The following is a 25,074-nucleotide window of genomic DNA, read 5'->3' as shown; positions in this document are numbered from 1 at the left end:
TGTACAGTCTAGACACTAAACAACAAAATAAACAAAAATAAATTTCAAACAATTTAAAAAAACAACAATAACGACAGAAATTCATACTAAAGTACCAATGAACATAACATTCTACAAAATAAGAACAAGGATAAAATAAAATGCACTTACCATGAATTAATGCGTTTTCGAATAGCAGAAATATAAATTTCATACCGCCTTTAACATGCCGCCGCGTAATCACTATCGTATTTACATGACAGCCAGACACACTATCCAGAAAATTTATACTATGGTTCACAAATAAATAAAATCACAAATCCCTACTTCTATCATGCACTGCCATTAAAAATAAACTCCCAGACCCTCTTTCCACACTTCCAAATACCCACTACCCCTCAACAGGATAGCCACAATCATATTTTCTTTTGCCGAACTTCAATTCAACAACTACCATTTTATCTTTCCCTCCCATCGTCTCAGACACAGAGGCGAACCAACGAGCTCCAGCGAAAGATTTTTCAACGTCCACAGGGTTGCCATAGAACACGCAATTGCACCAAAAACAAGTGCAGAACACATATCGCCACATTTGGTGAAATTAGGGCGTATATTAGAGTTGTACATTATCTATTATATTATAAACGTCACCAACGAATTCGTACCGCAAAAGTTACAAATACTTAGTGTCAAATATTTAAATTATTTCCATGCACGTTTACTTCAACTAAAACGTATACCAAATTCCTACAAACGTAAAATTCACAAAATAACTATCATTTAATTAAAATATCACTAAACCATGTACACGTCGACTTATTTTTACTTAAAAAAACATCTCAGAATTGCACAAAAATGGCATTGCGCACACTCTTCACTATATCTATGTACACTGCTTTTTTCTCATAAATTAGAAAAATTTCATGAAAATGCATGACAATTTTCTAAATCTTTAAACCCGGTAAAAAGAACATATATGAAATTACCTGATCGCGAAAAAGTATATACCCTTTCCAAATATGAACATTTCCCCATATAAAATAAATAAAATATCCAAAAACTTTTACCTCTACATTATCTATTATATTACAAATGTCACCAACTAATTCATACCGCAAACATTACAAATGGTTACAAATACTTAGTGTCAAATATTTAAATTATTTCCATGCATGTTTACTTCCACTCTAACGTATACCAAATTCCTGCAAACATATAATTCACAAAATAACTATCATTTAATTAAAATATAATTAAATTCAAAAACACTACTTAAAATATAAAAATCATTGCTAATAACAATTTTCCAATAATACCATATAATTTTATTTACTCCTTACATTTAGAACAATGCATAAAAATAATATCCTCAAATAATTAAAAATAGTAACTTACCTAATCTTCTTCAGAATCTTGATTACGTGTCCGATAAACTTTTCTTATTTCCTCTGCTAAATAAAAAGTAAGCGTATGTGCGCCTGTTTCAGGATCTTTAAAATCATACTTATAGTTCACAGCAAGGTACCAGGTAAAATAAATAACTTAATAAAACATCTTTACTTCTATCTCGCACAACCTTAAAGAAACACTTATTACTACCCCTTTCAATCCCACTAAATGCCCATTTCGAATTCACTTTAGTTAGGGTCATGAGATCCAAAAATTAACGAACACTGTTTCACACAACACAGAATAAAGCTAAATACAAAATTTCCACATTTTTTCCCGATTTCCCCCCTTTTCCAATTAAAGAACTGTAATTCGTCCATTAATATCACATGACATATCCCATGATCTCTCATTTCCCTCACACAAAATAATGCGTAATCGGAACTGAGTACTGCTCACATTATTACCAAATTCCCAGGTAGTAACCTTTATCGCCTCCAAAATGTTGCCAAACTACCAGTTACCATATTCTAAAGATTAGCCAATAATTTAAACCAGTAGAAATGTTTCAGTAGAAGTAAACGTGCATGGAAAAATACACTAAGTATTTGCAACCTTTTTTAATGTTTGCGTTATAAATTCGCAGGTGATGTTTATAATAGATAATTTAGAGGGAAAAGTTTTTGGATATTTTATTTTTTTTATATGTGCAAATGTTCATCCTTGGAAAGGGTATATACTTTTTCGCGATCAGGTAATTTCATATATGTCCTTTTTACCTACTTTAAAGATTCACAAAATTTTCCTGCATTTCGTGCACATTTTTCTAATTTATGAGAAAAAAGCAGTGTACATGGATAAAGTCAAGAGTGTGCGCAGTGCCATTTTTGTGCAATTCTGGGATGTTTTTTTGAGTAAAAATAGGTTGACGTGTACATGGAGGAGGAGTTTGCGATTCTGCACTTTCTCCCAATTTTGCAGTTAATATTCGTCATGATTAAGCACTTTTGTTCCATAAAATTTCTAGCATAAGCGTAATTTGGCTAGCAGATTGTTGGAAAAAATGTTGAGTAAATAAAAAAAAAAAAGAAACCTGTCTTTACTTCGTGAAGACAAAATGGCGCCGAAAAAAAAAGTAGAAGGTTGCTGTAGCAGGGTTAGTTGCCAAATTTTCGCTAAAAATTGCCAAGTTACCATAATCCAAAGATTAACCTTTCTTTTAAATTATTTACTGAAGCTAGATGAAATTTTTATTTCTTTTAAAATTTGTCTGTTTATTACATCTTGCGAGATTTTATTTAGTTCTTCCCTTTTGCCTTTTGCCTGCCACCAAGCAACCCAGCAGTAAAGTTGCAAAACACATTAGTTCAATCTGGGGCTCTAGTCGCAGCAAATGGGCTCGCTTCATAGATGCTTTTGTGGTTTTCCCCATGTATAATGTGTATACAAGTCGGTTTCCCTTAGAAAGTCCTCCAAGAAGACAGCCCTTCTTTTAGGCAGATAGCCCTTGAGAGCTTTCGCCATAATTAAATAAACCAAACCTTTTACCTCCCTTCCCATTTCATTTAGAAACAATAGCAGATTTTGGTGTTAAAAGGTACATTTTCTGTTAATAAATTTATTTCTTACTTTACAGATGACTATGGAGTACAAGAACGCCAGTCTCTTTTGTCTAAACTTTTGGATGCAGTAAAGCAGGTACATATAATTAACTGAACGTTTTTGTCATTAATTGATACATATAACTTTTGTAAGGCATCTCAACACTTTTCCAATAGCAAAACCATTTCAGGTAGGCACCAAAATGTTATGACAAATAGTATGTCTGGTAATCATTTTTATTTCTTAATGTAATTGACATTAGGACTTACTATTTGTATAATTAAAAAATAGTAAATTGTATTCATTTTTATCATATTATATAAGTGTTTAGTCATATAATCTTAAAATATCGAAGTATGTTGCATATAAGAAGTTTAGTAACCTTCATATTTAAACACTCGCACATGTATTTGTAAAATTTTAAAAAATAGTTGCAGTAAAAATTAACTTTATTTTGCAACAGCCTCTTAAGTTTCCTATTTAATTTGGTTATTTCTTCTTTCCATCCTAAAAATAGTAATTTCTTTAAATGAAATCTTCCCAAACTGCATCATGGCAAGATTATATGCAGGTACTTGCATATCTGCTTTAGTCAATTCGAATATTAAAATCTGCAAACTGAAAATTAAATTAACCAACAAAAATGAAGCTGAACCAAAACCAATTTATTGTGAACCGAATTGCATAGCTGACACCTTTTTCTCTGCTTGTTCATCCTGCTAACTTGTCACCTGATGCTTTTCCATTCTTCAAATATATGCTAAAAATATTAAAAAAAAGTGCTATAAATATTCAAGAACAAGCATGCTTTACCTATGTCTGTATCAAGAAATAAAGCATGTACTTTATTATTTAACCCCCCGAGCGTTACGGCTTTTTCAGGAAACGGCATGAAAAATAATAGTGTGTACTCATCTGGTCTGTCGCAAAAACGGCAAGTATTTTGACTCAAACTACTTTAAAAGCGGGCCCCCCTTGCCATGTAGATATAATTAAGCTAATTCTCTCCTCCGTTGAATTTAGTGAGTGAAATTAGTTTTTCTCCGTATGGTATCTTCTTCACAGGATTGGTTGCTAAAATGTTATTTTATCTCCTATTTGGCTACGTTATAGTTTGCATACTAACACATATGCTGTATATTGCTTGTACCTTAATCAAGATATGTGCTGAATAAAAAAGTTAGTAAATATGCATCAGTAATAGAAACTAGGTAAAATGCTTTAAATTTCCAGTTTCTTTAAAGGCCCATCCACACGAGTACGCTCGAAACGTAGCTGACAAACGCGCTTTTATGTTACCAGTGTAAAAGCGTCCAAACGAGTACGCTTGCGAAGAGTGCGTTTAACCAATAGAATTATTTTGCGCAAAAAATCATGTGACGCTGTAATATAGCGTCAACAGAGCTGTATCTTATTACTTCGCTGTTCTTCTGTATGTTTGCGGCAAGTTGTCCGAATCAGATGATTTTTTTTATAGCTGAAACTTTACTATTATGTGCAATTATTAAGCAGAGGCAAAACCGCAAAAAATGGCAAGAATGGGTCCGAAAGATTTATTTAGAGCGACCTGTTCAAAGAGATTTTTTTTTTTTTTTTTTTTTTTACTGCCTTGTTTGCGAAAGGAATATCTAGAATTATTAAATTCCTACTATTTCACACTCTCCCTATATCTTGTTCAAATTTTCAGTACATAAAATGCTTTTTATTCATCCACTCAAGTTCAAGTACAATTTTTTAAACTTGCAGTGAATGACACTTGATGTTAATACAGCTTTTTCACATATTAAATTTTTTTAAATTTTTAATTTAAAAAAATTATGTTTGTATTTTTATTTATTTATTTTTGCATTTTTAAACTTTTCTTTGTGGACCTAAGTAGGAATTGACTTAATTTTTTTTGGGGGGGGGGTATATTACTTGTTTTTTAATTCCTTCAGGATGAGTATCGACCAGTTTGACAGACTTGCAGATTCTATATCGTATGAAAATTAGGATTTATAAAATTGGTTTGGAATACAGTATATAAAGAGAATTAAATTACTTAATTCTCTTTATATACACCATCCACCATATAATAAAACCAACTTCATATTTTTTTAACTCGCTCTCCCTTCGTCTTTTGTTTTTCTTTTTATTTATTTTTGAATTTAGAATGAGGTTCAAACTTTGGACAGTTTATGAGAAATTATGTGCATGATAAAATATGCAATAAAGTAAAAATAAAGAGAGAATTTATAGATGATATATGATAAAGAGATGCAGATATATTTTTACATAAGGATTTCTATTTGCATTGCACATTTTTAAACTAAATTAAAAACAATAATAATAATGAATAAAATAAGAAATGAAAACAATAATAATAGGTAAAATAAGAATATAATGATTCATGATTAAATATAAGAAACACGTTTCAAAATGAGAAAAGCTAACTAAATTATACCGTCTACGGGTGAGATTCGAACTTGCCACCTTTCCATACCTCCGCTACCAAAGCAGCGCGCTGACCACTCAGCTATCTGTGAAAGCAGTGTTTGTGAAAAATAATGTAACAAGTAGAAGTCGCTGCAAAGGTAATTTAATTAAACTTCAATAAATGATTGTTGTACGACACAAGTTGTAACTTTCCTTCAAAATTTCTTAATTGTATTTTATTGAATACTCTTTCACAATCAACTGCTTTATTTTAGAAGTTATTATATTGCTGAAGTCAGTTTTTGGTGTACAGTCAAAAGTCGTTAATCCGGACTCGTCGGGACTTCGGCGATTCCGGATTATAGATCATCAGTTTAAATCTGGTAAAATGGCATGCAGAAATTATAAAAGTAAAAATATGAAACCGTAATTTACGAAATAAAGAACAATTATGATCTAAAGGATATCAAAATTTACAAAAAAAAAGCTTAATATTTATTTGTTTACTTTATTAAACATTTCTTTCAATGTAAGTTGTTTCAGTTGCTTCGTTTTTTATGTGATAATACTTTCTCTTTAGTTTTATTAAACAGACATAATTTCTTGTTAAGTTACAAAGTTCCGCTGTTCAAGTCCTATAATTGCTGTGTCGAGAATACCGACCAATTTGTCAATCGAAATTTTTTCGTTTTCAATAACCTATGTCACTTTCTTCGCTGTCGGAAGCGAATTATAATGACGAGGCATTTGATTTAAATCATATCAAAGACGGAGTACATCGAGATGAAATACTACATTGAGTAATCAATTATAAGCCAAATAAAATAAAAACATCTGCCCTTAAGATAAGGATAGTGCTGACAAATCAACTTCCAATTCATTTCACGCCGCTGCGGCGTTAAAGATAAACAAAGTTTAGATAAACAAACGTCAATTCATTGCACGCCGCTGCGGCGTTAAGATAAACAAAGTTTAGATAAACAAACGTTAAAGTTTATATAAACAAAGAATATGCCTTTATCCATTTTTTGCAGCAATTCCATTTTTTGTTTAATGGATTCCGAAAGATACTTTCGCTTTGTATATCCTTTACATATTAGTAAATATATATCGGAAATTCTATTTGACATAATCGAAAGTTCAAGCTTACTTTTATAAAATTGCTCTAACAGTCTGCAAAAAATAATAATCCGGATTCAATTCGAAGATTAAGGAACAACGCAATCTGCAACATTAACTGAAATAGATAATCAAATTATTTTAGCTTAGCTTATCCCGTCCGTTATACATTAAACGCGCATTCGTAAACGTATTTTGCGCACGCGCACACGCAAATTCGCAGCGCTAAAAGTTTTACGCGCATGCGTCAACGCGACGCATGCGCAGAAAGATTGTAGCTTTGAGGTCCGGATTATAGATCATTCCGGATTATGGGTGTCCGAATTAACGACTTTTGACTGTATTTAATATTGGGATATTTATAGAGCTTTTTATTACACATGATATAGCCAATATTTATAATAATTAAGGAGAATTTTGTAAGGCAGAAACTTTGATTTCATAGAAATTGTAATTTATTTAGGTTCCTATTACTTACGGTGTTATAAATAGGTGAAGCATATAGATATACTGGTCAGATCATTGCTTTATAAGTATACATAATAATGAGAATTTTAAATGTATACTAATATGTACGGTTTGAGAAATCTGAAAATGGCGTGAACAATGCTGATTATTTTATTGCTGTATACAGCATGGAGGAAGGAAGTAAGATGGAGTCGCCATAAACAAGTTTCTCCTGTACTCTGCTCTGAAGCACCGGCGATCCCTACGTGGTGACCAAAACATTGGGTCATTTACCATTGAGTTCTATGGGATTTGATGCGTTCGGATGTAAATATTTTGTAATTATGTCATAAATATACATATAAATGTATATATTTTCTTTTTCTACAACACTTCAGAGTCCTAAGTATGTGAAAACAACATATTTTTAAACAACATTTCATTCTGAACGGAATTAAATGCTATACTTTTCACTAGTTTTCGTTAATTACATTAGAAAAAAAAAATTAAGGTAATTCGATTTTATTTGGTTAAGGTACAAAAATTAAGATCAAAGTTTATTGTATTATTAATATTAAAATTATGCATTATTTCTTTTCTATTTATAGAGCTTCTTCCTAAAATACTTTCTTAAATATGACATGATTTTTTGGCTTCTGAGGCATCTTTTAAATCGAAAAATGTAAGTCAATTTATAATTAATGCTCTATTCGGTTCATTTTAAATTAGAGAATTATTAAGAATTAGCGAAATACTTTAAATAGTACTTGACTTTCTCTGAACATTTCTGAAAGGGAATAAAATAAGTTTTTTTTTTTTTTAAGTATTATTTAAAACTTGTAACTGAGTTATAAAATGTAAGGGAAATAATTCTTTTAATTATACTTATCAGATTTTTTTTTTACCTTTCATTTCAACAATACATATTCCAAAACTCTTTATTACGTTCTTAAGTGTGCATCTCATAGCATTTGCTTTACAATACCTTTTAACAGATTGCTTTCCAATACGAACAATTCTTGCTTAAATAGTTTTATAACATACCGTATATACCCGCGTATAAGCTGAGATATTTTGGACAAAAAAAAAAAGACTTCAAAGTGGGGAGTGGGGTCAACTTACACGTGGGGCCATAAAAAATTAAAAGAATCGGAAGTTCAAAAATTTCTTTATATAATGCAGTTGTTTTCTTCCCGTGCTCAAATTGGACGACTTATCAAATAAGCCACTTACTTGAAGTAATTTCATGACTTAAATTATGTGACGAACTAATCACAGAGTTTCATACTTTAACTAGAGTACGTTTCGATTAAACCAAAGAATTTTCGGCCCCCGATCAATATCGAGCAATAAAAAAGTTTCGCCAACATGCCAAGAAAAGAGAAATGCAGATAGTCATTTTTAAAGATCGTCCGTTGATCATTTTTAAAAGAAAAACTTTACCGAAAAACGTTGTGTTTCCATCAGGTATGCTGGTTCGCACCCATGAAAAGGGATGGATGGATGCTGACGGAACAGTCGATTGGCTTAAAAATGTGTGGGATAAAAGACCGGGAGCAGCTTTCAAAAAACCTTCGCTTTTAGTATACGATTCTTTTCGTGGACACTTTTCTGAAGAAGTGACAAAAGTGAGAAAACACCTAAAACCGACTGTGTCCGTAATTCCGGGAGGATTAACATCCATCATTCAATCCCTAGATGTCTGCCTCAATAAGCCCTTCAAAGTAAATGCTAGAAAATATTGGGCAGAGTAGATTAGTTCCGGTCGACAAACATTTACAAAGGGAGGCAACATTAAAAAGCCGATATTACATTAATTTCTCAGTGGGTTAAAGATGCTTGGAACGAAATACCCTCTGAAATGATTATAAAATCATTTAAAAAATGTTGTATTAGCAACGAACTAGACGACACGGAAGATGATGCTGTTTTTGAAAGTGAAAATGACGACAAAGGCTCTAGTAGTGATTGTAACAATACAGAGTTCGAGACTGAAAATATGTATGATGATGAGCCATTGATTTTGTTTATTTACCAAGGTATTTTTTATCGTATATTTACTTTTTTTTCCTCAGATGATTTTGAATAAATGTAGTACTTAAAAAAAATTTTTTTTCGAAGTTTCTCGATCGATTTCGGAAGTGGGGGTTCGACATATACGCGGGTTTCTTATTTTCTATGAATTTTTTATGTCGAAGTGGGGGGTCGACTTATACGTGGTATCGACTTATACGCGAGTATATACGGTATTTGTCAACAGGATTTCAATTTATGTTTACAATTCAATATTAAGGTTATTATATATTTAGATAACATTTATAATCATTATAAATTAGATACATTTAATAATTAGATTTCTTCAAAGTACTTTCACAGTTCTTTATAAGTGAATAAATTCTTCATTTCAAATACATTTATAAATAATTTAATGAATATTTAAGTATTTTGTCAAAGGCAGATACATGCTTTTTGCAAGCACATGCATAAATACCCATACATATTTCCTATTTTTCATTTCCGGCATGTGCAAATCTTTATTTTCTGTGCATTCACTATATTTTTCGTTTAAAGTAATTTACATTAATTTAGCATACACCCGAAAGTTTTACATAAAAAATATATATGAATATAATTTGAATGAAAATTATAAGTATTATTTTTAATACCCACTCAAAGGTCAGTTTTTCTTCAAAATTCCTCCACGATGGCATCTCTCTCTTTAGGCAGATAGCCCTTGGATGCGTTACTTAATTTTAAAAGGTACACGTTGCAATAATATATGGATGTGAAAAAAAAATTGTTTTATTTAAAACGTTTTGACATTTGCAAAATAAAATAAAAGTAGCGAATACTCTATCAAGGGTATCGAAAGACTTGTACAATTTTAAATGTACCGTAAGGTATTTTTCATTCTTTAAGCATAACATTTTTCTTAAAATCTATATTTTTGTAGTGCAACAGCTTAGAATTTTATAAAACAAATTCATAATCAAAATCGCTGTTGTTAGTTATTGAAAAATAACCAAGATGTGATTTTTGCGTAAATGTCACTAAACTATACAAATTGCTATTATCCATCACACTATGAATGTTTCTTTCATGCGAAAGTGTCCCTTTTTCGATTAATATGGAACTGTCGTGTGTCGAAATACTATCAGAATCTTGTCAAGCGAGCTTCTGAATATAAACAAAGAACACCCCATCTGGTGACCCAAGTTTCAAAGCAGTGCTTCACTTTTAGTGCAGGTTGGCCCCTCCTCCCTTTCCTACCTCCATGGTATACAGTTATATTTCTAAGCAAAAACTCATCTCTGTGTGGCTCTGACGCCATATTGAAACGTGTAAGCAAGAAGGTTTTCTGATTATGAAACGTGATAAAAACTCGGTCGGCGCGAGCGAAAAAGCTGAACAGGAGCGTACTCAGTTTTACATCTTCTGCGTCCTGCGAATTTACGCCGGCGTCAAAAAAGTTACGTCGGGAGCGTCCTCATGTGGACGGGCCTTAAGGAATTACTTCGATGATGGTGAAAAATGTATCTTGCATTCTTTACAGTTATTTTCTTAGAAAATACTTTTTAATATACAAAGGGAATTTGTGAGAATTTTTGCCCTCATGTTCTAATTTTTCGAATACAAATTATTTGCAACTTATTTTAATATTATGTTTATATTTAATTTTTAAATATTTTAAGTTTATTCCAGATTAAAGTATTAGATTTAAATAATTCTTTAGATTGCATCATAAATTTATTAGCAGTTACTTTTTTATGACATCATTTTGACTTGTGAGAAATAAGTAAAGTATTGTAATCGCGAAAAATTTCGATTTTCATATTTCAAAGGAAATTTCCATTTTGATTCGTTCCATCATGACGCTTACGCGTACGTATGTCGCATAACTTCAAAATGCTGAAATTTTATATTTAGAACTTATGACTAGTTTTAGCACGACGTGTGTCCGTACGTATGTATTCATGTATATTGCATAACTCAAAAACGGTAAACCGTAAAATTTTGAAAGTTTCTGTATGCGATTGCTATAACATCTAGTTGTGCACCTCCCTTTTTATTGCAATCAGAAGTTCCAAATAAGCATTTTGAAATGGAAGAGCCTATTTCATTTTCAAACAAAATAGGTTTAAATGAAGTTTAGCAAAAAATGTGTTTAATTTATTTGGTGTACAAGGAAGTCATGTGATGTCCGCATCAGATTTTTAAAGATGTTTCAAAATAAATAAATATATGGTTTGAATATCAAACGATCTCAAATATATGAGCTTTATTTGTTTGTAAATATTTTACAGGAAAGATAAGAAGTAATCTAAATAGCATATCTTGAAGAGAAACACATTAAATACACTTTTTTTTTAAGCAAAATTTAAAGAATAAGTGATTAAATTTTCTTTAAATACCTTTTGTAAAATATTATATATGAAACCAGATATTGTTTTCAGAAAGATAATTTGTAGAGTGATTAGGTTTTTTTTTTATGCTAAGGACGTGAAAAATGAGCAATGCCCTCGCCGGGATTTGAACCTGGACCTCTCGAATACGCGCTGAGAGTGCTTCCATTACACCATGAAGGATGCAGTGAGATGTTAGAAAATACCTTATATACTCTGCCTTTTAAAGGCCGACTGGAGATTAGAAGACCCAACTGCCAAATCCTGGTGGTGAAGAATCATCATCCATCCCCCCTTTTTTTTTTAAGTTCGGACGCTACTGTAGAACAGTAGGTTGTTTGTGGAGGAGACACATAAAAAATAAGCAAAGCCCTAGCTGGGACTCGAACCTTGGACCTCTCGAATATACGCTGAATGCACTACATTACACCACAAAGGCATGCAGAAAGGAGAGAGAAAATACCTTATAACTCTAAGGAGGAAAGTATTATTTTAAAATGAATATCACACAATAATTTTCGTCTTAAATTGTCTTTATGAAAAATGCTTTTTGTAATATTCATTCTATAGTTCATCTAAAGCAATATTTCTATACATAAATTTGATATTCTTAATATATAAATTTGAAGTTATGTTATCTAAATGTATTTATAAGCAGTCAGTTAAAACACAATATAACAACTGCACATGATCTACGTAAAGATCCATTTCTATCATCTATTTCCATATATTCTATTATTCGTTTCTGTCTATTCTATGATCAGCCAAAATAGAATTATAATTATCCTCTTGAATATTTGAACGGGTAAAATATGTGAATATGGCATATGCGAACAAGTAAAATTATTTCATTACTGTAAGGGATGTTGAATGTGAAACTTCCTTTAAAAAGGCGGCAAAACATATGACAGTTTTAGGTTAGTTTAGTTTATTTGATTACGGCAAAGTAAGAAAGTGTTATCTTACTAATGTAAGTATGTCTTCGTGGAGAACTTCCCAAGGGAAATTGGCTGGTATTGAACCACAGAAGGAAAATCATCGAAGCGTCCATGCAGTCAACCTGTTTGCCAGAACTTGAGTCTGGGTCGAACTACCAGTGTTCAATGATATTACTGCTCGAACATTGGCTAGCCCATATCTATTTAGGAAAATGTGACTTTGCATGCTATGTTAAATTTTTAAATCTATGTGACATGCAAATTATTTAGCCGATGCAATGTAATAGCAAATTCTTTAATGACTCGATTCTTGTAGTTTTCTACGAAACTGGGTTTTCTGATGGCCATCATGGATAAGACCACAAAATCTGGTCCTTCGATACGGATGCAAATCATGGCGTACAGCCTGGCTACATAGGAACTTTTTAGGATTTCTCTGTGAAATACAATTATGAGCCAAGTTTCCTTTCAGAATCTTCCACGAAAGCATTCCACTTCTTAGTCAGATGATTCAAGAATGTTTCATCGTTTTCAATTAAAACAAACAAGCTTTTTAGGAAGTACGACGTAAAGTATACATTAATCATTAATTTTTTTCAAAATATTCTTATTAAAAATCTATTTAACAATGATTATATTGTTTATATATCCTAGTAAATTATGAATATTTTTTTAGTTTTTTTTATCTCTGTTTCTGTGTATTATAAAAATTCAAGCATTCAGAATTTAGCACAAAAACAAAATCTTTCCGTAGTAACAAATATAACGTTTGCAATCGAAATTATGTAAGAAAAATACAATATTTCTTTACAGCAACAGTATGCTTTGGCTAATTTGACTAATGTAAAGCATTCTAGGGCTATCTGCCTAAAAGTAGGGATGCCTTCGTTGGAGGACTTTTTAAGAATTCAGGATTAGTATTCCATTATTTCAATGCCAAGACACCTCCTGAAATCTTTGTTATAAATATTAAGATTTTTTTAAAGCCTTAAATCATAGTAAATGCAGTTTCTGAAACTTATTATATTCATACAACTGCTTTGCAGTTGAAGAACACTTTCTATTTTGAAATTTCTTGCTGTAGGACTAATGCAAAAGTTAAATTTCATAAATTAGTGTATGTAGATAAAATGATTTATATAGCATCTAGATATAATACGAAATTTTTTTGCATTGAAAAGGTGATGATCTGTTTAGAATCAACAAGTTAAAAATTAATCAAACATAATATCCATTTAGAAATACATTCCATATAATTTTCGAAGTTAAGATGTCCACACAAATCATATAATGCTGTCGTGCTGGTACATTTATAAAGACTTACCCTTTTTTGCCTTGCGTTCTCTGGTGGTGAAAGTAGTAGCAGGTCCAATTAGTAAACTGAAAGATCTACGATTTGAATTTCAGTCTTTAAGAGAGGAGAATATATGGAATTAACAGCACGTCCAGTTGAATAAGTTTGAAGATTCATGATTGTGTTCAAGGCCTCATCAATATGCCGAAAAAGGTTTTAAAACTTGTTTAAAACTCTGAATTTGAATACTGGCAGTTCGGCCTGGTTTAAGTTCGATCTCAGGCGAACGGGCTGACTCCATGATTGGTGTCTTCATAGCTTTTCTGTATTTAAAAAACCGAACCGGCCATGACTGTGAGCCTGCCGAGTGCGTTGTTAAGTTTACCTGTTTCATGGCTTTAAGCACCTAATGGATTCTATATATTATTATTATCAATGGATTCCTCTCAGGAAGTTATCCAAAAATGTATTAACAGCATAGATTTTTTGAAGATATTTTTCTTTCTAAGAAAAGTACTCAGTAAAAAGACAGATTCCGAATTTGAAATTTGATCATATTCAGCTAGTAAATTAATTGATACAATGTTATTAATGTTACTACTTAGTTATCTATGCTTTCATTGGAAACCCTTTAAGGACATATTATAAAGGAAAAATTATTTTTGTTCTTTTTTTAAGTTCCTCTATGCATTATAATATTAACAAATAAAGCAATATTTGCGTTATTGCTGCCTTACAAGTACTTATACAATAAAATAAGCACTGTAACACAGCAACAACGATTAAATGCCTTCTTACATAACAACCCCAATTAAAACTAATAACTAAAAACAGCAAATGAATTTCCCAAAATGTAGACTTTTCTAGTATGTTGTAAAGTAAGCTTTCAAATATTTTGGAAGAGTTAGTCAGAAATTATGTGAACGGAAGTGACTCCAGTTTTCATTTTTACAAACTTTCGTATAATGTATAAATTTATTTTAAGCCATTTTAACCAGTAATTTCAACTTAATATTGTTTCAAATTAAAAATAATGAATGGAAGCATTCACAATGTTCGAACTCAGCATATTTAAAACAGTACAAGACTTTGCTAGGAACCTTTGTTAGGAGGAAGCAACTGATTGAAAGCATGTGTTCAAATTATCACATCTGCCATTTATGTTGTGAGAAAAGGTACGTCTTTTGTATGTGTATGTTTAAAAACTTGTTTTTCTGTAAGTAAAGCAGTCCCCCAGGGGTGTAATTATTCTTAGGGGACAAATCTGAACTGCTGCTGTTTTTCAAAACCGCAAACTGAATGTACCTACGATGACTTTACTGAATGATCAAAGTCATCCGTTATTGTGAACCATTTTAAGCTTTCCTTTAGAAATACAGACGGTTACATATACAGGTTTTTTACAAATCTACAGCTATTCTTTTTTAATCACGGTCATTTAACATAAATTTAAAATCAATCAATATTTAGTCATTCCTTTGCATAGCATGTCAAAAAAAAATTTCTCTTAAGTCAAATGTTCATGGTTGAAGTTGCTATGTGTATTTTTTTAATTTAAGCTATGGAAGTTAAAAATACTTCGATCTTCTGCATGTGTGAAAACAAAGTTATGGTAAAATACTTGATCTCTAATACAAGAGATTAAATTAAAAAAGTCGTGTTTTGTCTAAAATAATGATGTCTTGCAAAATCTTTTCCATAATATGTGACGATTTTCTCTAGAAGGACAAGCTTTTTTCACTGCTTAGACCTATGAATCTTGGGCATAAGGCTCAGATTTTATGATCAGTTCTAGCTGACTAAAGAATGCTGTACTTTGATAAAGAAATTAACCTTTTATTATTTCGGTAATTCTAAATATTTTTTAAATTGGACTAATCCAAGTTTTATTCCAAATTATCTAATGAGTTGAAAAGGTTCTTCAGATTGCTGACGAAGTTATCGAAAAGGAAACTATATTTGATATGTTAATCAAGTTAAAATATCATTGCAACTGTTAGACAACATTCAATCTAAGACTGATTCTATTTTAGAGGAAATTTATATGCATTTTAAATAATAAATAATACAGATCATTTTTCTTTATTATCTTTATTATGTGTCATTTGCCAACGACAACTTCACCATTCGCCAACAATATATATCCAAAAACGATAAAATAAACTAAACAAACATAAAAAAAACTTTTGTGCTTTTTTTCTTATTAGTATTTCATTTTTATTATTTAACTACTGCTATTTTTTAATTCAAATTTGTAACTCCTAGAAAAGTTGCGGGTTACATTTCGGAAACTCGGATGTCACGCTGTATAGTATTTTAATAATTTATGTAACAAAATTTGGAAATTTTAACTCAACTCTTCGTTGCTGCTTGTAGTTACATTGCATTGAGCAAAGTAATATATATTATGTAAAGCATGAGCACACAAGAAAATCAAACTTAGTGAAATTTTTTCTAATAAAAATCACATTCATATCAATGTACATTAAAAGCATTGGATGATTTAAAATGCATTAGAACAAAACTTCAGCAAACCAGTATAAGCGACGAGTATTGTTCCAAAAAGAATAATTAATTTGCTATTATTATATTTACTACAGTCAAAAGTCGTTAATTCGGACACCCATAATCCGGAATGATCTATAATCCGGACCTCAAAGCTACAAACTTTCTGCGTAACGCATGCGCGTAAGACCTTTACGGCTGCGAATATGCTTGTTGCGTGTGCGCAAAATACGTTTACAAGTGCACGTTTAATGTATAACGGACGGCATAAGCTAAGCTAAAATTATCTAATTATCTGTTTCAGTTAATGTTGCAGATTGCGTTGTTCCTTAATCTTCGAATTGAATCCGGCTTATTATTTTTTGCAAACTGTTAGAGCAATTTTATAAAAGTAAGCTTGAACTTTCAATTATGTCAAATAGAATTTCTGATATATATTTATTAATATGTAAAGGAACTACAAAGCGAAAGTATATTTTGAAGTTCATTAAACAAAAAGTGGAATTTCTGCAAAAAAATGGTTAAAGGCATATCCTTTGTTTATTTGTAACGCAAACTTTAACATTTGTTTATCTAAACTTTGTTTATCTTTAACGCCGCGCGGCGTGCCATGAATTGGAAGTTGATCTGTCAGCACTATCATTATCTTCAGGACAGATGTTTTTATTTTATTTGGCTTATAATTCCTTACTAAATGTAGTATTTCATCTCGATGTATGTCTTTGATATGATTTAAATCAAATTCCTCGTCATTATAATTCGCTTCCGATAGCGAAGAAAGTAACAGAGGTTATTGAAAACGAAAAAATTTCAATTGATAAATTAGTCGGTAGACACAGCAATTATAGGACTTGAACAGCTGAACTTTGTAACTGAACAAGAAATTATGTCTGTTTATAGAATTAAAGAGAATGTATTATCACATAAAAAACGAAGCAATTTAAACAACTTACATTGAAAGAAATGTTTAATAAAGTAAAACAAATAAATATTAAGCTTTTTTTTTTTTTTTTTTTTTTTTTTTTTTTTTTTTTTTTTTTTGTAAATTTTGATACCCTTTAGATCATAATTGTTCTTTATTTCATAAATTACGGTTTCATATTTTTAATTTTATAATTTCTGCATGCCATCTTACCAGATTTAAACTGATGATCTATAATCCGGAATCGCCGAAGTCCCGACGAGTCCGGATTAACGTTTTTTGTCTGTATTAAATTAGTTTGTGTTTTATAAACCCCTATCAAGAATACGCTTATTATAACTTATTAAAATAGACTATTGATTTTCTAATTTTTATCTGACTTATTGCTTAAGTAATGTTATTCTTTATTGAATTGCATGTATATTCAATTCAATGTAATTCAGGTTAACCGAATGCACTGCTATTCGGTTCGCGCGAATTAATCGAAAGTTTTTAACTTGCTGGTTTTATGCATCTACATAATCATAAGTAATTTATTTAAATAAAGTAAATATTTTGAAATGCTATTTTTTAATTGAATTCACAAGCATTTTGCATATTTCTGAGCATTTAGTTTGAAATCTAAAGGATATTTTATGAAAATGTTATCTATTTAAAGATAGTATTGGAAAATTTTTACATGCTGCTTATTTATTTAGTGAAGAATGTTCGCGTCAGTTTGTCGTACGTCTAAACACTTTCTTGGCGATAAAACGTAGAGGTCTAAAACGAAGGAGAGCAACCCTCTTAAACTCCTACTGAGAGTTGTCATTTAGAGATCTCCAGGGTTCCAGAAATAAGGGGGGAGCTGAGACATCTGCACGGCCGCTTTAAGACGGTCATAACGCTTTCGAGGTCTTCACCACTGACCGCCTAGAGCCGTCAGTAACGCTTTCAAACACTTTTCCAGTGACAGCCTAGAAGCATCGGTAACGCTTTCGAGGTAGGCCGTCTTGACCGCCTAAACCTGGTCATAATGCTCATGATCTATATTTTCAGAGTCATATTACCACATCTTGACTTGACGGATTTTAACGAAAGTTTCCTGCCATTGCAAATATCGTTTGCGCAAACAGTTCATGTTGCCATGTTTAATCATATTTTGTCAAATGATTTTTGGCATTTGAAAGAAAAAGAACACTGTTGTGAAATTTGTAAAAAAATATCGTTAAGGTATCTGAACTGGAACTATCACACTACCAAATAAGAACATCATTTATTTCCAGCTAGCTCAATTGCAAAAAAGTCAGCTACAGAATGTCACCAAATCATGTGCCATTGCCAATGATTATAAATTACGGAGTACCTATGGTTCAAAACCATGTACCTCCACATCAGAAAAATATCTTAAATAGTGAGCAGAAATAGGAAAAATGCATAAATAATTATCATGATGCACACTAGAGGGAGCCACATTAGCTCGAGAAAGTTTAGGCAGGGTTTCTCTAAAGCCCTTATTTTTTGTTTTTAGTGCTTATTTCTTGCTTTTAGTGTTTTTTTAATGAACGTGCATTCCCCCCCCCATACCAAAGCCCAAACTAAATAAACAACTTTTCTTCCTTATATGGAACGTCAAATGGTGAATCATACTCCCGGAAATAGCTTTTCCCCCTTTCTCTGCATTAACGTAACCTATTGTGCGCGCGAGAGTACAGACAGGTGCACGTCGTTCTATTGGTCAAAGAATTGCGAAAACCGCAGAAAATTCCGGTACATTCGGTATTCTTTTCCTCCCACCCAAATACTACACACGTTTGAATTTCTATCAAAATTTTTAAAATTTGCATTCTCGTTCCGCATGGTGAGTTCATATTCGTGTTTATTATGATCGTTATGCTTATATTATGAGCATATGTATGAATATTTATAATAATATAGTTGCAGTAGCTGCTGAAGTGTAGATGAACTTCCAAAAATGGGTGTATTTTTATACAGATTAGCTTTCTAAGGAATAATATTCGGAATGGCTTAAATAAAAGGAAAGTAATCGAATAGTCAGAATAATTTTTAGTCCAAAGGGGCTTTGTCCCTGAAGGACTATTGTTTTCGTTTTGCGATTTTGCGTCGGACTCATAAACGTCGGTTCACTTTTCAAACTGTTGCCACAAAATGTTAGAGTCCTGCATTATATTTGAAGAAATTAAATAATGAAAAATCTGCATAAATGATTGTCTATTTCTCGCATTGTGATAAAACAATGGTACATAGAGCCATCGAATTTTGAATGACGAAATCCTACTGCGAATATGGGCATCTGAAATCCCAAATTTGGAATTTGTTTTATTATAGATTTTATGTTTTGTAAAACTTTTTTTTTTATTTTTGATTTACAAACTCAATGCTTTAAAAGCGAGAAATGGCAACGTTATATAGAAAAAAAATACTTTTATCTCCAGCTCGCGAGACTGTGTATATCGGAAATTCTAAAGATATGCTTAATTTAACATTATTTTGCGATATTGCTCTTGAACTGAATTTTATAGTTTAAGTGCAAAAAACATGATATTTAATAAATAAAGGTAACACTCAAAACGTTAAAAAAACGTCCCTTTGGACGTAATTTAAAATCTGAAACATTTCAGATTTTTTTTTTTTTTTTTGCCAATACCAATACATTATACAGTACGGAGGTTGGGAGGTTCTCCCCTTTCTCCGCAAAATCTCTAATATTGAAGCAGCGGACCTTTTTTTTTTTTTTTTGTCACTGTCCAATCTGGATTGAATAGGACTAAAAGTTTTGCGGTCTTCCCAACCCAAGCGAAGAATGATTGATTTTATTCGGGAAATCTAACGCAGTCTGTTCAAAATTAGAATCAAAAACACCCCAGATTAGTAAGTCTCTTTCTTTTCCTTTATTTAGTTCGTTCTTTATTCTCCGAATACCGGCAGCTGTTGATTCCGATTGCGTAATATCACGTATAGAAGAATTACGCCGCGCGTATTGCGCAATAACGTTTGCGGTATTTTGCAGAGATAATTAATTTTGATGTTCAGTCCGAGATTTGTTTTATGAACACTTAAAAGAGTTTTACTGTGCTTGCTAAGCAGAATATTTTTTAGTTCCGTTGGTTTATTTTTATATGATGCACATATTGAAATGTCAAAAGCATTTATTTAGCGGAAAAATCTAAAGAGCGGCTACAGTCTATCCCCCCCCCTCCGCTCCTTCAAGTTACGCTCGACTGTCCGAATATTCGCCAATTTCCAAATATGCGGGTTAGTTAAGCTTTTACTGTTAAAAGATGACTGCATGAAGCAAATTTCTGTCTTCTGATTTCAAAAATGTTCCTCTTTTTTACTTAAATTACTTTGCTTGGAATACAGTCAAAAGTCGTTAATCCGGACTCGTCGGGACTTCGGCGATTCCGGATTATCGATTTTTCCGGAATATAGATCATCAGTTTAAATCGCGTAAGATGGCATGCAGAAATTATAAAATTAAAAATATGAAACCGTAATTTATGAAATATAGAACAATTATGATCTAAAGGGTATCAAAATTTACAAAAATAAAAAAATAAAAAAATAAAACTTAATATTTATTTGTTTACTTTATTAAACATTTCTTTCAATGTAAGTTGTTTAAGTTGCTTCGTTTTATGTGATAATACTTTCTCTTTATAAACAGACATAATTTTTTGTTCAGTTACAAAGTTCCGCTGTTCAAGTCCCGTTAATTGCTGTGCCGAGAATACCGACTAACTTGTCAATCGAAATTTTTTCGTTTTCACTAACCTCTCTGTCACATTCTTCATGTCTTTATCCATTTTTTGCAGCAATTCCACTTTTTGTTTGATGGACATCGAAACATACTTTCGTTTTGTACGATCCTTTGTGGGCTCCAGATTCGGAAATTCTGTTTGACATAATCGAAAGTTCAAGTTTACTTTTATAGTATTGCTCTTACAGTCTGCAAAAAATAATAAGCCGGATCCAATTCGAAAATTAAGGAACAACGCAATCATCAACATTAACTGAAATAGATAATTAGATAATTTAATTAGATAATTTAAGCTTATACCATTCGTTATACATAAAACGCACATGCGAAAACGTATTCTGCGCACGCGTAAATGCCTATGCGCATGTGTCAACGCGGCGCATGCGCAGAAAGTTTTTAGCTTTGAGGTCCGGATTATGCCTGTCCGAATTAACGACTTTTGACTGTATATGTTAAGGGAAAACTGTTATGCAATGAAAATTTAGAAAATGTTCAGAATTTTGATTTAAGTTAAATTATTTAAATATTAATATGAGTGGAAAATTAATTGTATTTATTATTAGGTGCTAAGCGAATACAATTAATATGGCTTATTATTATTTATTTTCTATATTTTGAACTGAAATTTCATCATTAAATCTTGTAATATAGTTTAGTTCTGCATAGTTTTTTTTTTCTCTCATTGTAAACTAATTCTGTAAATTGAAATGTCATTTAAAATTTAAAAAAAAAAGGTTAATTGTTTTCCATGGTTGAGGTAATGCTCATTCTCTTAATAAATATTGCATTGCTCATATTTTAGATTGCAAGTCTAATTTTTCTTTTAAGGTTATGCAGTTGTGTATAATGTAAATAGACAGGTGCTTATTTTTTTTTTTTTTTTTCTTAAAACGTGCTTGAAAAGTGCTTATTTTTTTAACTAAAATGTGGCTACGAACCCTGTTAGGGATAGGAAAAATCAAGTTTTAATTTTTTTGGAAGTTTTTTTGGTTTTAAACTTGTTTTATATTTTTTAATTTTATAATTTTTTTGGTATTTTTAAATTTTTATAACACATAAATACAACACTAAAGCAAAAAGCAGATAGGAAAGATTTTACAGATTAATAAGCTCATTGGCGTATGGCACTAATCATAGTGAAGTAAAATATTGAATTTTTTCGGGAGGAAATATTCTAGGCAAAGATTTATTTCCGCGGGCATGATGTGATTAAGTAGCAAACAAATTGATAACAATGCAGAAGTGGCCACTTTTCAGTAAAAGTGGAGTAGAAGAAGTAGAGACAATTATGGCAGAGCAATTTTATCCTCCTTCCTTCATGGGTCGGGTGCTGGAACTGAGAAGAGAGGTGCGTATCTACCCCTTTTAGCTGGAGAATAGATGTCATATTCGCATCTAGTGATGGGGTGCAAATCATGTATACAGCTTTAGGTACTAATGTTGTATCGTATGACACTGAGAAGTTTTGGTACCGTAAGTTCAAAACAAGGATTATGATATTCAAAAAGCAGAGCACTCTGGCTGGCTTACCAATGTTGATGTGGCCTGCCTGCAAGAACTTGTGGAAGAAGATTAGTATGCAGCAACTCCAGAGCTTGCTAAGGAATTAGACATTAGTGCCATGTCCATTAGTCCTACTATGCATCGCATAAACTTTACGTACAAATTTTATCGCTGGGTGCCGCTTGAGCTAACTCAAGCAGATAAAGACAGATGTGTTCGAGCCTGCACTAATCTGCTCAAATATCAGTGCAAGACAAAACTCTGGTCTGGATCGTCACTTGTGGTGAGAAGTATATTTACTTCAACAACACGGCTGAAAAGGGGGTTGTTCTGCATCCAGTTAACCTGTTGACATTGTCGCAATGTGCAGTTCTGAAAAAAGGGTAAACCCTCGACAGTAAGGTATATTTTGTGGATGCTGCTATCAAGGGAAAACATCAAACTTGAGTTCCAGTGCAAAAAGGTTACGTTCCATGCAAGACCGCATGTGTTTGCATTCACCGACTGGACTTTGTACCGACTCGAATGGGTACTTTTTGCCACACGCACCATATAGCCCTGACATTACTCCTTCGGACTTCTACCTTTATTCATACCTTTGGCTAACTTCAATCATCAAATCATCAAATTGATTGGTGCAAGAGGAATGTTGGTGTTTGATTTTATTGTATCTAATAATTTAATTTTGTTTAATGACTTTAATTCTATTGCAACCTTTAATTCTCCTGTCGGACAAGGTTGGACAGATTTAGCCATATGATCCAACAATCTGGATAGTAACAAATGCAAACTTGAAATCAATACCGATGGTTCACAGAGCGATCATTGCTACATTGTCTTCGAAATGACAGATTCTTGTCTTCTGTATGGAAGAGAGGCCTTGGTATTGAGAAATATTCTAAGAGTCAACAATCTGTGTAAAAAAATTAAAGTAGATATGATGAGGCTTGGAGAGAGAATTAGTGTTGTAAATGACAGTGAACAATTGATTGGTGTAGTAAACGATTTTGAAATGTTGCTTCAGGCGAGAATAGATTGCGATCTGCTGATACAGAGGAAGACTCGAAATGTAATCTCATGGTGGATGCCCGAATTGAAAAAGTTTAAAAGACGTATCCGTGTGTATAGGAGAAGCTCACAGGTGATTGGACTAGATGATAATACTAGAATTTTACGTAAGATAAAGTACAAAAGAGAATTGGCTATTTATAAACATTTGATTAGGAAGACCAAGAGAGTATGTAAAGAGAATTATTTTTTAAGAAGCGTTGTTTATTACGACAGTTTTTATAAGACGGCATTTGGAAAGCGAAATTTAAAGCTGAATGTGAAGAGACCTGATGATATGGGCGATGAGCAAGATATTAATACTGTGTATGTTAAAGAGGTGCTTGATTTGGGTGAACCAGGAGATATACATATTTTAGAAGATGATGTTTTGAAATGTAGTGAAAAGGACTCATCATTCAAAATATGATGGTGTTAAGAGTATTATATTGGGTTTGAGGAATATGGCTGCTGCAGGTCCGGATCGCATACATTCTGTGTTGATTAAAAGATTATTTTTCTGTTACTCATATTTTTTTGTTGGCCTATATAATGCCTGTCTTAAGTTTACTCTTATTCCAGATTGTTGGAAAATTGGTCAAATTATTTTGTTCCCTAAGCCTAATGGAAAGCAAAGACCCATTACACTTTTGAATATTTTGGGTAAGGTGCTAGACAAATTGGTAACTAATAGAATTTTACACTTTGTGGTTAATAAATGTCCACTTAGCGAGTTTGAATATGGATTTACCTTTGGAAGAAGTACGGAGGATGCACTTTACCGGGTTGTTGGATATGTCAGACGTTATAGGGATGAACAACACGTAGCTTTGATTTCTCTAGACATTTCGGCTGCATTTGATTCTGTTGATTGGTCTTCCTTGTTGCATGATTTAATTGATTTAAAAATACCTAGAAACTTGCTTTATTTATTTAAAAGTTATTTTAGTAATAGGAAAATTGTTTTTAATTGTTTTAAGGATAAGAGTAAAGAGTAATGAATATTTATAAAGGATGCCCTCAGGGCTCTTGCAGTGCTCCCTTGCTCTGGAACATTATTGTGGATAACCTTGCTGAAGCAAAAGTTTCCTCAAAATGTGGAATTAATTGCCTATGCTGATGATATTATGATTCTTATGAAACACGATTCTCTTTAAAAAAAATTATTTGAAAAATTATTTGATGAAACAGCTCTAATACTAAGTGATTGGCAAAAGAAAGAAAAATTGCAATTTAATATTGAAAAAACTTGCATTGTTTTTTCCCAGAGGAGGAATCAAATCTGTAGATAATATGAAATATCTTGGTGTTATGATTGATAACAAATTAAATTTTAAAGAACATTAAGTTGGTACAAAGATGAACTGGTCTGATTTTTTTAAATTATAGAAGAACCTTTTCAGCTGAGATTTTAGCCTTGAAATCCTCCATTCTGAAGAAGATTTACTTAAATGTAGTGCTTCCAGTCATCATGTATGGAATTGGAGCCTGGGGATCCAGGGCAGAGGAACTGGTTAGATTACAGATGAAGTTAGACAGTACTCGGAGAGCTTGGGGTTTAGCTTTAACACGATGTGTTAGAACGGTGCCTACCGAGGCCGTCTTTGTGTTGGTTGGGCTGCCTCCTCTCTCAATTTTATACGAATTTTATTATGAGAAATTTTTATTTAGAACTGGACGAATGGAATTGAAAATGTATGAAGATTATTTAATTACAAAGAATGTTCTTGAAAAATTCAATATTCATTTAA

General features: G+C 31.9%; 1 protein-coding gene across 2 annotated transcripts in view; it reads left to right on the top strand.

The window, feature by feature from the left end:
• The window catches only part of LOC118185418 (sorting nexin-29-like), a 145,611-nt gene that overhangs the window by 6,227 nt on the left and 114,310 nt on the right, over positions 1 to 25,074 (top strand). For both annotated transcript variants that reach the window (XM_085817724.1, XM_085817725.1), the window contains exon 2: positions 3,005 to 3,066. In XM_085817724.1, coding sequence (XP_085673850.1) covers positions 3,005 to 3,066 — 62 coding nt within the window. The remainder of the gene's footprint in view (positions 1 to 3,004; positions 3,067 to 25,074) is intronic.

Source organism: Stegodyphus dumicola, chromosome 5 (assembly GCF_044657685.1).
Source record: "Stegodyphus dumicola isolate Sdum_Otavi_A_Nest chromosome 5, ASM4465768v1".
In the NCBI taxonomy this organism is placed as follows: Eukaryota; Metazoa; Arthropoda; class Arachnida; order Araneae; family Eresidae; genus Stegodyphus; species Stegodyphus dumicola.
The sequence above is the reverse complement of the archived record's forward strand: the minus strand, read 5'-3'. Positions and strand labels throughout refer to the sequence as shown.